We start from the raw sequence: 17,075 nt of genomic DNA, 5'->3' as shown, positions 1-17,075 counted from the left end.
GCGAGACAGAAAACAAGCGCGCGTCTTCATCAAGCTAATTGTTTCGTAGAGCTGCGTTTCATGGTTTCATCATCACTGATTAATGACTGCGGCTCCTATCATATCGGATTATCCTGTAAAGCCGGGTGCTGATGTTCACACGATAAGGCCGAAGGCGATAATTGTTATTTCTGCATTGCTGAACAGAGTTCGATTAAAGAACTCAAGTGCAGAGTGGAAAATAACATTGTTTTTTTCACGACTTATTTTTTTTCCCCTCACCATGATGGGGAGCACGATATATTTCAGATCATTTGGCTTTGCAACATAGAAAACCAGGAGAAATATTCTCTCTGCACAATTTCAGTTTCAGAGCATTCAGCTGTGTGTGTGTGTGTGTGTGTGTGTGTGTGTGTGTGTGGAGAAAGTGAAAAGCTGGTTTGATTGCGGCTGCCTGGTTTGATGCCCAGCGCTCAGGTGCTGGAGTGAATGTGAGCACATCGGTGTGTAACAAACCTTAACCTTGCCTAAGGCTTAAGATCACAGCTCAGGCCCAGTGGAAAGGCAAAACCGTTGAGTTTTTCGTCTTACCCTGATTCGGTGGAGCGTTCTCTATTCCTCTCACGCCCCCCCAAAAGACTGATGGCAAACATTAATGTCTATTCTGACGGCGCCAAACATAAGTGAAGTTGTCAAGCCAAAGAGACCTTCACCTGCATGCCGTGTACATTGAAAGGGAACGAGTGAAGGTTGCAGTGTTTTTTTTTTGACAGAAAGCAAACGTGTACAGCGTAAGGTCAGTGGTCACAAAATGCACGTGGCAGTGATGCTTTTTCATATGGTTGCTATTTATGTTCATTATTAGACCGCTTTCGGTTTGAAACCCGTTTTACAAGAAGAATGTGTTCACACAGGGGAAAAAGGTTTTTTTTATTTCTTTGCTTCAGACAGACAGCATAGCACAAGTTTCCAAAAATAAAGAAAAAAGATTCAATAAAACGTTCTTTTCCTGTTCTGTCTGCATGAAGATGCAGCTCTACCTCTGCCATGTTAATCTTTATTCTATGTGACTCTCAGGACACGCTTAGGTCTCCGTAGTGTTGTGATACTTTGCTGATGTGCTGAGAGAACGCGTTTGATAAACAGGTTAGCGAAGAGAAATCAATCTACATATAAAATATCGGTCATAAATTATTGGTCACTTTCTAAATAATAAAAGTATAGCATCTACTAATAATGATATATAAATAAATGTTTTTTACCAATGCAAATATGTTAAAAAATTATGCATCGTGATACAAATGGCAACTTTTTTAAATCAATGCATCGCCCAATGTCCCTACCCTAGTATATATATTTGTATAAATGACCCCCTATGTACCAGTGATGTCATATGTATCATAATGACCTATTGGGCTTCGCAATGCCCTTTTCATATATATTTAATGGCCTATTAGATTTCTAATGAACTCTCATACTGTAGAACGTAATTATTGCTTATATAATATAATGACCTCTAAGTATATTTTAATAAACTGCACTTCATAATGACCTCACATCAAGTGGGAAGTGGTAGCTCAATGGATAATATGTAGGACTTCTGGGTTCAAATGCCAGAAACACCACTGAGAGTTCCCACTGCTGGGGCCTTGGACAGGCCCTTAATTGTTCAGCTGTATAACTGAGATAACTGTATGTTGCTCTGGGTTAAAGCGTCGGTCAAATAATGTAAATGTAGGCATTATAATTGCATCTCAATGATCTTTTTAATATATTTGAATAATCTATTACCTATATAATAAACTCATACTGTATATTTGTATATACATAATGACCTATTATATTATAAAAAAACACTTATGCTCTCATAATGGCCTTATAGTATGCAATAAAGACATTTTTTAATGTATATCGTAATGATCTTTTTTGTGTCATTATGATGTCATATATTTAGCCTTTTTTTTACTGTATATAAGGATGACATGATTACATATACTGTATAATGAGCTCTTGCAGTGAACAATGACCTTATATGGTATATTGCAAGGATTACTTTTGTATTACAATAATCTCTTATGCATTTTAATGACCTCTTATGCATCGTAATGACCTCTTTGTATGTCATTAATGGCAATGGTAATGGGAAAGAGATGGAGGCAGGTCTACCAGGATGGCACAGGTCATTCTTAGTCATTTTTATCACAGCTAGTTTCCTGTATCTCTCCTGTAGCTCCACCCGAGGGTGATAAATTGTGTGTGCTGTATATATATATATATATATATATATATATATATATATATATATATATATATGTGTGTGTGTGTGTGTGTGTGTGTGTGTGTGTGTGTGTGAGAGAGAGATGGGAAAATATATTTTCTTATGGCACCACTTCAAGTTTCGATTAGGGATGGAATGGTAAGTCAGATGCTAAAGTGCTGGACATTTTTACATGTGTGTGTGTGTGTGTGTGGCATCTTGGATAAGAAATGGAGTGTTTAATGCTCTGCGCCTATTACTGCATCGTCATGAAGAATCTGACGAGCGCTAAAGAGAAGAGTCAGGCCGTGCCAGATTTTTGTTTATCAGTGAAAAGCAGTGTGGAATATGATTAGCAGCCATTTACTAACCACAGCTGGCTAGTTCACATTTACATTCAAGGCATTTGGCAGAAGCGCTTATCCAGTGCGACTTGCAGTTATCTCGTTGATTCAACTGAGCAGTTGAGGGTTGAGGGTCTTGCTTAAGGGTCCAGCTTGGTGGTGCTGGAATATGAACTCACTACCTTCTGATGAAAAGATTGATGTCTTTACAAATGAGCCACAACGTTGCATTTTTTTTTAAATTATTAGCCATCGCTTAATGTTATTAGCCATAATTTCTGTATATCCCTGAATTCTTTTTCTCTCTTTGGAAATTCAATTCAATTCAATTATTTTTATTTGCATAGCGCTTTTAACAATGAACATTGTCTCAAAGCAGCTTTACACAGATAATGTGGTGATTAAATGTAAATATGTTGAAGTTGTTGAAAAATTGTTGAGTTGTCCTCCATTGATGTTGTTGCCCAGATCTGTTTAGTCCATGTTTTAATTCCAAACTGTGGAAAGAATAATAAAAAGTGTTTAATAAGTGTAAGATCTCTCTTTGGTAGGCTTCGGAGAATCTCATTGTGTCACTGCGACATCACCGAGGTGTACAGACTCTATCGATAAAAGACATTCGGAGATGTGTTATTGGCTGAATGATGTCATCTTTCATCCTTCGTGTCATCCAGCATGGCTTTAGTTAATTCTATTACAGCCCTCGACATCAAACCTCCAGTGAAGCTATAGTGTCGGGCGGAGAGGAGAATCTTCCTCTTTAAATGAATGTGACATTTAAATCATTTCCATTTCGGCCCGTTCTTTAGCAAATGCTGCGATTATTGCCCCGGAATACATTAAACCCTCATTAAGATCCAGTAACCTTTACAAATCAGGTCTGTACAAGAGCTGCAGAAGAGGACGACCTCCACCAAGTAACGCTGATCATCCGTCATTAGGGTAAGCAATGTTAACAGCTAATAATGAGAAGGAGGTGATAACAAATATGACAGCTGCAGCTTAGCCGGTGTCGAACGAGTCGCGCAAATTGGTGAGCGGTGAGCCTGATTGCTATTTAATCAGTCTTTCGAGAGAGAAAATGGCGCCAATTAATTCCAGATATTTCAAGGTGTTTCCACGCTTACATTATTTCAGGTACGATCCTGTTGCTCTCGTAATTGGCAAGGAAACTTGGCACCCAAACCTGGCTATCTCACCTCAACCCAACCCGATGGTGGGGCAGAACAGGATTTTTTTTATTTATCTTTTGCAACTTTTTCCCCTGCAGCCAAAAAAATGACAATGTATTCCCAAGGGGGAGGCAGCATCTGCCCTAGACTTGTCACCAACCGTCAAAGACAAAGTGCAATGCCTCCGGAAAGATCCCCAACGGGCACGTTGGGTGTATCCAGGGAGATTCTGCCCCACATCTGCCCCACCTCCCTTGGCTCTTTTGTGTTCCACATAATCAACCTCCGCTCTTTCCTGACAGCACATCCTCTTCTTTAAATTGGTCGTGCCAAGATTCCCTGAGCAACCCCAACTTTAAACGAGTCTCCCATCGAGGATTCAAAATTGCAAAGCAATCATATCGGTTAGGCAGCTGCCTAGTAAAGGGGATAGAGGGGGGTCAGGTTCATTTCAAGAGATTTTGGCAGTCAAAGGATCGGCATGTTCGGGAGAACACGTCTCCTTCTCGCCTCCATCCGAGTGTATACTTTTTGTTGCAGCTCTTACATTTCACTTTGTACTAGCCTCATTGAGATGCATGTACATATGCATTCTTTATTTTCTCCCTCGCAGACACTGACAATTGAAAATAAATTAACATTCCAGCTCTTTTTTTTTCTCGTACCCCCCCTCTTCAAGCCAGTAGAGAATACTCAGGGGCGAACCCTCTAAGGTCAAGCGATACTCACAATCTGTCAATCTTTCTCAGCAAGTCTCCCGCCCCTTCTTTCTCCTCCGACCTATTCTTTTCTACTCTTCTATTTCTCGCGTTCATTCAACTGCACTCTGTCTTAGAACCCGCGACTCCTTCTTCTTTCTTGGCTATTCTTCCTCTGGCCGCCTCCCCAGCTTGAGAGAGGCGACTAAGGGCTTTGTAAAAGGGCTCGCATCCATTCAGACTTCCTCTGTCACAAACAGCCATATTTCATGCTGCGGAATGCTTGCTGTCGATCTTTCCCCATCAGTTGGTTTCGATCGCGTTTTTAATATACCTGCTACCTAAGTGTTTTATGAGTAATCACACCACACCGGTGTTGAATTCTTTACTCTGATCAGTTCATTCATTTCCCTTCAACAAAAGCTCTAGGTTTTTTTTTTCAGGTTTCTATATTAAAGCAGTATAGTAACCTACTCGGGGACTTCTACAGCAGGCGCTCCAAATAAACTGCTAAAAAAAAGTGACATTTTCTGCGAGGAGATTATTTTTTCTTTTATTTGTACTTATTTAGCATTTTTGCTATGAGTCTCCAGTGCCAATGATTTGTAGTGGCCAAGTTTTTAGACAGAGGAAAGTCTTCATAGTGGAGAACTTTTAGTCCTTTTAGAAAGATGACAGCATTTTTTGGACTGGCGTATGGCCGCTTCAGTTTTGATGTAAAGAATACAGTGTTGTTACAGAAAGCAGAAAAAAAACAACCGGTCGGTATAAACATGAAAAACTTTACATAAAATGTCCAACGTGAGTCAAGCTACATCCTGAAACCCTGCCTATCTGTAAGCTGTCAACAACATGGACTTATGCAGCTGATAAATCTTTGTCCCATTTGCCAATTTACTCTGACTTCACTCTTGGCGTACAGCCATCCTTTTTTTTTCACTAACGCTATCCACCCCCATGTGAAACGATGACGTGTCTGTCAAGAATGGGGCAAAATATTCTTAATGCTAATCATTTAATCCTTTTATTTCAAGTCAGACTAAATCCAGTCTGCAATCTGCCAGACAAAAAGGTGTTTAGGGAGACGATAAAGCTTGGCTCCTGCTCTTGATTTCGCAGGCGTAATGTAGGCGTGTTCCTCAGCGGGGATGGTGGTGGTGGTGGGGGGATTTGCTGCGGAGACGTCTCAAGCTCTTCGATGAAGTGCAAATCGCTGTGGCGCGCCCACCCTTTCTCTCACTCGTCCTTCACCAGGGCATCAGCTGGCATGCTGGAGAACGGGATTTTCCCATAGCATTGTATTTGCTGATGCCAGTAACTGAATTCTCCAAGCTTGTAAAAAACGGCCTGGCAGTTATATTGCTTCTTTGGCCTCTCTTTCTATCTCTCTCAGAAATATAGCGGTTGTGGTTACCTTTAAATATTTGAACTTTGCGCTTATTGAAGCTGTTAATTCTTCCTGCAATGGGCTGCGTACTTGTCAAATTAAGACCAAGAGATATATAAATTCGGTGTGCGCTCATTCATTTTCCTAAAAGCCGGCCATCTTTGGTTCTCAGTCTCAGCATTCTCCGTCTCTTAATGAAGTCTCTTTTATTGACCTACGTCTCGGCTGCATTTAAAAAATAAATGCACTTTGAATATTTGATTTAGCCTCCACATCTTTCAAGAAATGCAACTAACCAAGTAGAACAAAGCAACAGGATATCTTTAATTGTGTTCAGCCTTAAATCAGCGAAAAAGTATTATGTTCAAGGCCAGGATGATGACAGTATTATCAATGGATAAATACACCAAAGGCAGTGGCTTTAAAGTAGTCCAAGAAAGATAGAGTAAGATTTTTTTTTACCCTTTTTTCCCAGCTTTCCATCTAAACATTAAACAGTGTTAAACATTGAAACTGTGATGAGTTTGGGGATTTTTTTTGGCGTCAGAGTTTCTTGGCTGCAGTCTTGCCTAACATCAGTAGTGCTTATTTGTTACAAGAAAAATGGCAAGGGAGTTTTTTTTTTTTTTTTATGGTTTGTACATGTCCATGTTCAATTCTAGTTATATTGGACTGGAAAAGGAGGATTCAGATAATATAACAACCGATATAGGCTCACAATGGCAGATTTCAAAGAACTAGCCTTTTTATATAAATGTAAGCTACAAACATGGTACCACTGAAGGTTATTAATGTAAACAAAACATGCTAATTAGAAGAAAAAACATCTTTCATACCAGGAGCTCACTTTAAACAATATAGATTCGGTTCATTGCTGCTGTTGCTGTACATTAATTGTTCATATATACTCGAAAAACCTCTTGAAAAAAGTTGAACTCGTTAATTTCCCCACAAGAGCTCGGATAATGCTGATGGATGAGGTAAAATAATCATTTTCCGTCATGTAGAACACACATTAGCACACAGAAGTCGGCCAAGAATTTGCTCGGATCATCTCGTACGGTGTGTGTAACCTGAATACCAATATTAGGATTCGAGTTACAAACACAACAGCGTTTAAGTGATCACAATGTGTAGATTTGAGCGTATAAAGTGTTATAACTTTGCACTATCGCTGTCAAAGCCAACTCAGTAGATGACTAATTAGCCTGCTGGTTAATGCAATAAACACTGGTTAGCAAGACAGCTTCTTATTCTTATTCTTACACACTGAGGTAAAAAAGCCTGATGAGAGTGCATGAATGAAATCTGCGCTAGATAGTTGTATAGATGACTCTGTCATTTATTTCGTTACACAATCAATTGAATACTTGAGTAGTTGTTTGTATTTCCAAGCTAACATGCGACCATTTTGTTTCTGTTTTTTTGCAGTGTTTATTTGGGGATACACCCAATCAACTAAAATCTTTAGCAATTATTCAGGAATCTGATATTAAGGATACAATTTCTTTCACATTTTGATAAAAAAATGATAAAACAGCTGACTTTCTCACAACAACACAAGCTATGTATTAATGCTAGTTTTTTGGGCCGTAGCACAGATTATCCTCCAAATCTGTTGTGTTTTGATTTAAAAGAGGTTGTGTTATTTTATGTCAGGTTTTGAAGAACGTCCACTCGTTGTGGCTGCTTTCTTTAAGAGTGTTGAAAGTCTTGTGAAGGTCAAAGCAGTTTGAATGGGAAAAGGCAATTTTTAATAGAATAATGCTTTAAACTCTGCCATGTCTCTGTTATCATGAACATGGAAGACTGTTGTTTTTTTTTTTTGAAGGATTTGCAGCTTGTCTAAATGGTCTGTGTTCACACATTTGTCCAGTTAGATAAACAAGGCATGAGATCTGAGTACTAGCATGTAGAAATGACTGGATCGGAACGTTAAAAGATGATGGTTAATGATTTACAAGCGTACGTCCCTGCAAAAAAGGAATTTAAATGCGTAATGTTTAAATGGTGCTCCTTTACAATCCACTCCTGGCATGATTCCTATCATGCAGTTGCTGTCAGGGCTTTCACTGACTTAATCCTATGATTAATGTGCTAGTCATGGTTCATTACATAAATATTTAGGTCTATATGTTGAGGAAATCTGCCCATATGGCTTCCACAAGTCTTTAAAAGACAAATGACTTAATACAAGTTCTGGAGTTTTTTTTTAAATATTGGACACCATTTAAAAAAAAAAAAAAAAAAAAAGAAACAGACCCTTGGCTCTTTTCCTCAATGACATTACATAGTATGTGACCCCCAGCATTCTCAATAGGGTTCTGTTCTACATTTTAAATACCTCTGGAAACAAAAGAAGCCTCCACCTGCTCGGGACGCCAAAACCCGAATTCATTAATGCGGTGCAAAATTCAGTCTGCTGTATGTTAATGATGAATCTGTCCCTGTTTCCATTCCAACTTTATCCCCCCTTTTGTGTCTTCTTGTTTGTTCGCTTCGAAAATCTCTCCACATTGTGAGCGATCTGGGCAGAGTGCGTGTTTAGGCTCATTATAAAATAATCAGGATAGTTGATGAGAGGGCTCACCAGAGGAGCTGTGGCGAGAATTTTTTTTTTCTCCTTCTTGCTTTCCTCATGACTCACACTTCAAAGTGTGAATTTCAGTGGGCGAGCCAGACGATTCAGAGCCCACGGACTCCCAACACTCGACGCAGGCAGTACCGCAGATGAGAAGTGGATGGAGAATTGGGAGGGACAAAGTCGGTTTACTGAGATGAAAGAATGATTTGGTTTGTGGGCGGATGTTGGTGTGTGTGTGTGTGTGTGTGTGTGTGTGTGTGTGTGTGTGTGTGTATGGTATATGTAAAATGTGCGTGTGTGTGTGTGTGTGTGTGTGTGTGTGTCAGGGCGTATGAATGCGCAAGGCAAGTGAGGCTGACAGATCATCCGTCTTCGATATCTGACATATGTTATAACGAGGCGCCGCTTCCCATGGGTTTTAGATTGTAACCTTTGCCAATGCAGACAAAGCAGGACGGGGTTGTTTGAGCGTCCCCGCGAGATATAGGGCAAGACAAAAAAAAAGCAAAAATAGGGGAGTGTTAATGCTGCATATATTTTGTGTTACTAGACACCGGGACTTTGTGTCCACCTATTTAGCCAACTTTGCCATTCTGTATTTGTTTGACAAACAAAAGGATAACTAAGTAGCAACTTGGCACATGACCTAATTAGCTTGGCAGCATGGACCACGCTGTATTTACAGCAGGTGAACTCAAAGTGCTCCTGAGTACCCGGTTTTGACAATTTAGTGAGTAAAAACGAGAGAGACAATTTAGCAGAGACGGACCTGCATGCCAGATGAACGCCATCGAGTATTAGAAGTGTGGATTACATTGGCAGCTCTCTAATTTATATGAGGGGAAAAAATAATCAGCTCATAAAAGTACTTAAATGCATTTAGCTGGGCATTTCACACTTTCTGGACGTCTGCAGGCTGGATTTATGATATTGCAAGCACATGGTCAAAGGCCACCAACACATCGAGTGCACACATTCAATAAAAAAAGAGAACCTCTGAACTCGAAATGCATGCCTTGCTCGAGCTCTGTCTGCTCTGAGGCAAACGTGAACGTTGCTAATGATTTGTTTATGTCCTCCGCTTTCTTTGCCGAGGACATAAAATGAGTTTTCTTTCAGTGTGTTTATGCCGGTTTACCTTTCTGCCAAAGTTCTGCCGAAACTTTCCTATTGTGTCTAGTCATAACGGTGGTCAGGGAAATCGTTTTGACACTCCAAACCACAAATTCATCCTTAATGACGGCTCGTTTGCATGCTTCCAAACCCCTAATACCCACTTGTGTGGAGTTTGTATGGAATTTGTACAGAATTATTTTGATACAAATTCAGTCCGTGACCCACCATACAAGAAAATTGTGGTATTTTCCATCCTGATCTTCTCTGGTCCAGACTTAGCTTTCAATAATTGTCAAAAAGAAATAAAAGAATAAAAATAATCAGTTATTAGGAGTCAGCATTCGTAGCATGAAAGAAACCTAGGACTCGCAGCATAACATATTTAGTGTGCATTCACATATGCTGTGTTTACTCGACTTCAGTGGAACCCTGCTGTGCCTCAGACCAACAAAACCGGTCCGAGAGCGTCTCAGGGAGGTGGTCTTGGTCAGGTTCCAAGTGAACTCTGCAGTGAGAAAGTCGGTCGTGACCCAGTAATCGACCTGACTGCAGGAACTGAAGCAAACATATATTGAAACATGCTGTCTACTGTAGCATTTCTTTTTTTATTATTATAGCATAGAGCCGCAGCATTCAACAAATATGTTGGACAAACTGAAACAGAAAATAAACACCGTATTTGATACACACGAAGATCTAAACAGTCGTTTTTATAGTCACACAAGTAACAAATCACTTATGTAGCGCTGACTCTTGTGTTTGTTGTGATTCCTATGGATCGTTTAACTTTTTCTGTCACCTTAATACTGGGCAGAGAAAACAATTTTTCCAGATCCCTTTGTTCCAGTTCTTCAGCCAATGTTGTTTTTTTTTTTTTTTGGTTTTGCTTCTCGTCTTTGCTTTGTTTAATTATGTGCGTCCTGAAACAAACCAACCCAAATAGCAAATCAACCGAAAGGATCGAATTAGCGCTGCTTGGGACTGAACAAACCCTTAGTTGTCATTATGTAAGCGGCGGTAAGCGAAGTTCCGAGAAAGGTTTAAAGTTTCTACTCGGGATCTCTTTCTTGAGAAATCCAAAAAAGCGAACCTTCAATTCAGAATTCCTACTTGAAAATTCAAGAATAGTTTGACAAAGACTTCATAGGTAAAATATCACTTGAAGGTAAAGGGTATTTTAGCTTGTCACATGTACATTATAGCACAGTTGAATTCTTACTTACTTGGAGCGCAGCGGGTTAAGGGTCTTGCTCAAGGACCCAAGAGTGGCAGCTTGGAGATACCTGGGCTTGAAACCCCAACCTTCCAATTCAGAGTGAATCAGTTAACAGCAGTGTGTTTTTCAAAGTTGCTTGATTCTGTACAATGGATCATACAGTTATACAAAAAAATACATCCAAAACTCTCATTTTTGTTCTCCAATCACTAAGTGCCCCAGACAAACTATTAACAAAGCACACTTTCTTTGAGTTGTCCAAGGTTTCTACGTCTTTGTTTTGAATTCCCTTTTCTGAGTTAAACACCTTTTTTCATTGTTATGAGACACTTTGTTTTGTCTATGTAAATCTTATAGTGTGTGTGTGGTAATTGGATTGGACAAAGTATTATCATTTCTGGATCAGTGGATCAATGGAATTTGTCTAATTTAAAACATTTAAAACTCACTTAATAGGTTTTCAGAAGTATCGTGGTCCTGGCAATTTACAATTGGTCATCACTCATGATACTGCTTTATTGAAAAGGAAAAAAAACAACAAAAAATGTGTTTCGCATTGAACTCAGTTGAACTCCAAACCCCCGATTCTCGTCGAAAAGCTGCTGACTGTTTAATATTATTTTGGCAGAATTGTTTGGAAGGCTAATCCGCATATGCCGCTTCAGGTCTGTACTATCACTGCCATTCCTTTAGGCATCTTCAGAAAAAAGAAGAAAATTCTGATTTTAAAAAGGCACTCGAAACCTGAGTTGAGTTTGACTTTTTATTCCGTACAGATGTTGCTTGTGGACATCATTTATGCAGCTCTGTTCTCCAGAGCATTAAGAGCCGAGAGTAAAAGAGCCCATCAGATAGCAGGGCCATTACGGTCCGGCATTTCAGCCAAAACAGTCCACCGCCTTTTCGCCTTTTATTTACGTACAGACAAAATATGTCGTTCTGTTGATTTAAGTGGGCGCGCATTTTTCCCCGCCGTCGTCATTTTTTTCGGACGATCTGTTCAGGACCATGTGTGCCGATCATTCGCCCGTTTTTTGGGTTTCACAATGATAATGGTGATGGATGAATATAGTGGGATCGGGCAGTGTGGGGAAAAGCAGCTGTTCTAACTCCCATGATTCTTCCTGTTGTAATAATCTGTTGTTTTTTTTATTTCTTTTTATTTCAGAAGGAATATGAGCGGTGAAGGTTTGCGGCAAACGACTGCTCGCTGAGGTTTACAGGCCCCGGATAGGTTTTCTCCCTCTTCCATTCGTTCCCTCTCATCCATCTTCAAACCACTGTCATTGTCCGGCATCTGGAGGATCTTGAAGAACAAAATGGCTGCTTCACTGTGTAAATGTCCCCTGCTGTACGGCCTTCTGTTCCTTCTGGCCTTTTATCAGTGCTCTGAAGGTAAGTCTTTCTCACTCTCCCTCTCTTTCTCTCTCTCTCTCTCTCTCTCGTTCTCTTCACACAAATGCGGATTTGTACTGTCATTTTTCTGACACACTCTCACCTCATATTTATTTCGATTTCCCCCTCCTCTTTTCTCTTTTCGCAAGGATGCTAAATCGAAGTATCTCACGGTTCTGATGCGTTTCCACGTCGTTGATGGGATTAAAGGGGAATTTTACACCGCTTTTCCACGTTCTCCTTAAGGGCTCGCAATCATACACTTTCCTTCGGGACTAATCCAGTTAAATCACGCAGATTAACTCTGACGAACTGCTGTAATGGCAGATGAGGTTGAGTTCGAACATGGGTAATTTTTTCTTCTTTTTTCCCCTTCTATAATCACCCCCTTCGCCTGCATCTCAGCAAACAAAACGTCTGACTTGGCTGGCGGCCAAAATGACGAGTTTGGAAGGTGAAACAAATGTTTGTAGTGCTCTCCTAAGAAAACAGGGACCTTAATTCATTCTCTCGGTGACTTTTCGACTTTGATTAGTATGTTTGGTTGTAATTACAAGTTCGGCCACAGAGAACAGCAGCAACCCCCTCTTTCCTTTTCAGAAAACACACACACTCTTACGCACACACCATCATCTCGTCTCATGCTAATGTGTTTGCAGAACAACAATTATTTTTCTTTACTCTTTCCCAGGCTCCAAATCTGTTTTTTTTCCCTTTTTTTTTAGAACAAAGCTGATTTAATCACACATGTGTGTGCCAAACATTGATTACTGCAAAGCACAAGTAAAATAGGCTCCCATTATAGCTTGCCCCTCCCCCTCTTCTTTTCCCTGTTGCTTCACACTGTTGTGGGTTTCTATTTTGGATGGAATTTATCATCGCGGTGGGAAATCATTTTGTTTCATTTGGTGCTGGAGCAATTGGCAGATTTTTTCCGTCACGTTATTTTTTTTTGCAGCGCTGGCAGAATTCGAAACCTTTTGCGAACAAAACTTTGCTGTTGGATTGAGAGCTCAATATCCTGTGCCTTCTATTCGTTTAGGCGCTTTCCTATACGGGAAGTAAAAGTTTTGCGCTTTGCCCGAGCTCGATGAATGATCATTCAGCCACCCGTCAATAGAGGAATGCGTGTGGGTTTCACTGAAAACAATGTCTTATCCATCTCTGAGCCATTTACCTTCCCCCAGCATACTCGCTAGACTCCCCCCCTTTTTTTTTCCTCTCAAACATAAACCACATTTCTTTGCAGGCCTTTGCAAAAAGGGCCTCACAGTAATTGCTTCTCATTTTGTGCCTGATGATGGTCTTTGTGATTGGCTGTACAAAACCGTTCCTTTGAAAACTATTGATACAATTCTCAGTAAATGCTATTTACTTGTTTTTTTTTTTTTTGTTTTCTTTTTTGCCTAGACGCAAAAGAAACACTTTTTTATCGTTGACGGATATCATACAAATATTAGGAGGACTCTAGCCTCCACTTGGGATGGCGGTATTTTCTTGTTCAGAGATCTCTGCGGTACTCCACACACACAAGGTTTTATACGTCTAGCCTGCCTTTGTGGCTAATAATAAAAATATATAATCCTCCATGGCTACCTGACACGGTGCCTTGCTAATCGCAGAGTGTTGCTTCGGAGTGCTTTTAATGTTCCACTAAGTGATAAAAGGTGCCGTTGCTGGATGCCAAGCCCACTCCTAGCTCTCTGTTGGAAGGCCCTAATCCCTGTCAGACATACTCACAACTTTAGTTCAGGAAAACTTAAACATGCCTTAAAGAGCTCGAGCACAATGGGGGAGACGAGTTCCTTAGTGACGGGCGGGTTCATAGCCAGACACGTCGACGTCACGGCGACAAAAAGACGGGGCATCCTTAAAGGTGCATCTCCAGCACGTCTTTGCCTCCTGCCATGCCAGTGGAAATCTGCATAATTACATTCTATAAAAGCTGCTTTGTGCTGTGCGTGTGTTGTACCAGACACCGGGGCATGTTTCATGCCGAAGCCCCGCAGTGATCTCGCTGCATCGTTTGAATGGCCGGACTGCAAGGCCAGCACAAAGATGGATGAAATAAATCTCCATCGTTTCAGCGTCGACAAGAATGAGCGCTAATTCCCGCAACCAATGTTTGTTATGTGTTTTCAAAAAGGCTTGGATGGCGGACAAAAGGCTGGAAGCCGCCTGCCCAGCTTGGGTCCGGTTTCTTTGCCAAGTCTGTAAGCGGTTGGAAAAGCAGGAGGTGTTTTAATATATTGTGGAAATGAAGGGGCTTGAGAATTAAATAGCAGCCGTGTAAATAGGTCGAAAACACCTGCCTCTTGTGACTCAGATTCTGCATTTCCTGGCTGCTTTATAAGCAAAAATATATTTCTTCTCTTTCTCGGAATCAGCCAACATCCTTTTCAGTGTTTAACAGGAAATTGGTTGTGCCACGGTGTTCGAAAAAATCCTCACAAGATCCGTCCAGGTGGACGACTTAAATGGTGTCAAAGAAACCAACCGGTGCATACAGAAGCCAAACGAAACCGCACGTTATTTGACACGACCAATGGAATTCCTGGAATTGGATCAGATAAACTTTATGAACTTTGGCTTGCAAAAATATTTGAGTAAAACCTATTAAAATAGACTGCGGCTCCTGGAGGGGTTCCTGGTTTGTAGCCTACAATGTTGACATTATATGCTACGGTTGTAAGATCTAATAACCCTCGCTTTTCCTCAAAACTGCTGCCATTGAGGAAGAAACTTCAGGGTGTTGACTGTGCCTTCATATGCGCCCTACCACTCAAATAAATCAGTGACCCTCCTGGTATTAATTGAATTTTTTTATTTTGAGGACCAATAAATCCACAGCTCTTGGACGCCTTGACGTGACTTCCTCCCGAGAATGGCTTCCGGCACACTGGAGCTCATTGAGCAGCGAGCCAGTATTTCTATTTCTCATTACGAAAAAAAAACAGCTAGGCATCTGTTCTCCACCATAAATGTCCACTCCGTCATCATGCTTTTACGCCCCATTTGCTTTTGTTGTGCTGTAGCTGCTTTTGTCGCCCCCAACCCTTGAATCATAGGGGTACGTGATGGTGGCGATTGTGAATTATCGCCACAGAGAGAGTTGCACTTAAGCGATACACTGACAACCCAAATAGAAGCATGTAAGAAATATGATTTATCCATTGTAGCCCGGTGGAAATCATCCATGAAACAAGACCGGCCCTATCTGCTGCGCCGCAATCCGCCCATGACGAACTTGTTAGGGCCGACGCTCCTTTGCACTGCGACAAGCTTTCCAGCTGGCATCCCTCGCTGCCGAGATGTAGGTTCCTGTTGTGTCACCGATTAAAGCGTATTTATAACAAGAGGCCCAGGATATGTCTTGTTTTTCCGTTTGCGTCGAACTTTCTCTCTGATCTTCATTATCTCAGCCTTCCAGCTGAAATTAAAGCAGAGCGCTTCAATAAAAAAAACAGATCCTGATGGAAACATCTCTATCAGATCGACTGCTTCCGGGGTTTTGTCTGTTTTCTTTTATTATCGCACCAAATGCCGCCTCGAAGAAAAAGCCTATTTTTATTTTTTTTTAAACACCAAAACCTCACAGCGAAAAAAAAAAAGCGAAATCAAGTCACTTTTGTACAATAAAGCCTGCTGAATATGCGAACTGAAGTGTATTTAGGCAAATGCACATAAAACGATTTTCAATATTCACCGAATCTTTTTCAGCTGACAGACCCGTTCTGCGATAGCGCGCCGTCTCGAACTCGGAACAAAGCTTATAAAACGCTGCGGAGAATGAAAAATCGTTCTGATGCGCTGCAAGCAAAAAAAAAAAGGAAAGGAAAGAAAAAAGCAGTGAGATTTTTTTTCTAAACAATGCCATCCAGAGGAGCTATCGAGCTGACTGCAAGGAAATCTGGCTTTTCCCTTGTCCTTTCCTCCTCCCTTTCCAACGTACAGGAAAATGAAATGCAATATCGCCCCGTATGTGGTCAAGCTCAGATTTAGAGAGGAGTCAGCCTGAGCAAACGGAAATCAGCACGGTAAAACCGGGAGGATTTAAAGGCCTGCCGCTTGTCGCCTCAACCACTCTTTATTATCTGTTTACATCTGATTGTAAAAAAAGCTCGATTTTTACACCCGGGTGATGAACAGGCGCCGGATTTAATGGCTTGCGAGACGCCACTTGTGGCAGTTTGATTTCAGGGACTTAAGACTCACCTTAAATCTTAACCTAGCTGCCATGGGCTGTGCTGCCTCTCCAGTGTGTAAGCCAAGAGTTTGCAGATTACCACTTACATAAGGCTTTTTTTTTTTCTCTTTCCCTGAATCAAAGTGTCTACTTTTTCCATGGCCTGCACTCAAAATAAAGTGCAGAGTAAAATCGCTCTTTAAAGAGTCGCTATGATCTTTGTATGACTATGAGCCCAGAACAAAAGCGCAGCGGATGGACATAAAAGAACACTTTGACAGTAATATATTCCCTCAGAGTCACTTTCCAGTCGGCCCACGCTTTGCCCGCCTTGGCAGTTGTAACAACAACGGCATATATTGTTTTTAATGTATAGAAGAAGCTTTTAACTTTAATCAAGCTGTCAAGATGCGCTCGTGACTACAGGAAATAATCGCGCTCGTAAACCGGTGTTTACGCGACACGCGGTTTGTCAAGGCCGCAAAGAACACGTTCCTTCATTAATGCCCCTATTACTGCGAATTCTTTATTAAGAACGCGGATTCGAAAAACGGCGCCACACACATATAGAAACGCTAGTAACGAAAATTGGCAATATATTATTTTTTTTCTTCCGCCGGAAATTCGGCGTACCCGAAGACAGCGGGTGAAATGAAAAGCGCGTTGTACGCGAAGGTATAAAACTAAATTGGTTTTTCAAATTTGGCCCGTGTTCACCGCAAGGCCTCTAATGCCTTCATT

The 17,075-nt window shown here is 40.9% G+C and overlaps 1 protein-coding gene across 13 annotated transcripts in view; it reads left to right on the top strand.

Moving 5' to 3' along the window:
- LOC124387128 (adhesion G protein-coupled receptor L2-like) overlaps nucleotides 1-17,075 on the top strand; it is a 139,568-nt gene that overhangs the window by 17,564 nt on the left and 104,929 nt on the right. For all 13 annotated transcript variants that reach the window (XM_046851255.1, XM_046851257.1, XM_046851258.1 and 10 more), the window contains exon 2: nucleotides 11,922-12,148. In XM_046851255.1, the coding sequence (XP_046707211.1) occupies nucleotides 12,073-12,148 (76 nt within the window). In that variant the 5' untranslated portion in view covers nucleotides 11,922-12,072. The remainder of the gene's footprint in view (nucleotides 1-11,921; nucleotides 12,149-17,075) is intronic.

The sequence above is a fragment of the Silurus meridionalis genome, chromosome 6, assembly GCF_014805685.1.
Source record: "Silurus meridionalis isolate SWU-2019-XX chromosome 6, ASM1480568v1, whole genome shotgun sequence".
NCBI lineage: Eukaryota > Metazoa > Chordata > Actinopteri > Siluriformes > Siluridae > Silurus > Silurus meridionalis.
The sequence above is the reverse complement of the archived record's forward strand: the minus strand, read 5'-3'. Positions and strand labels throughout refer to the sequence as shown.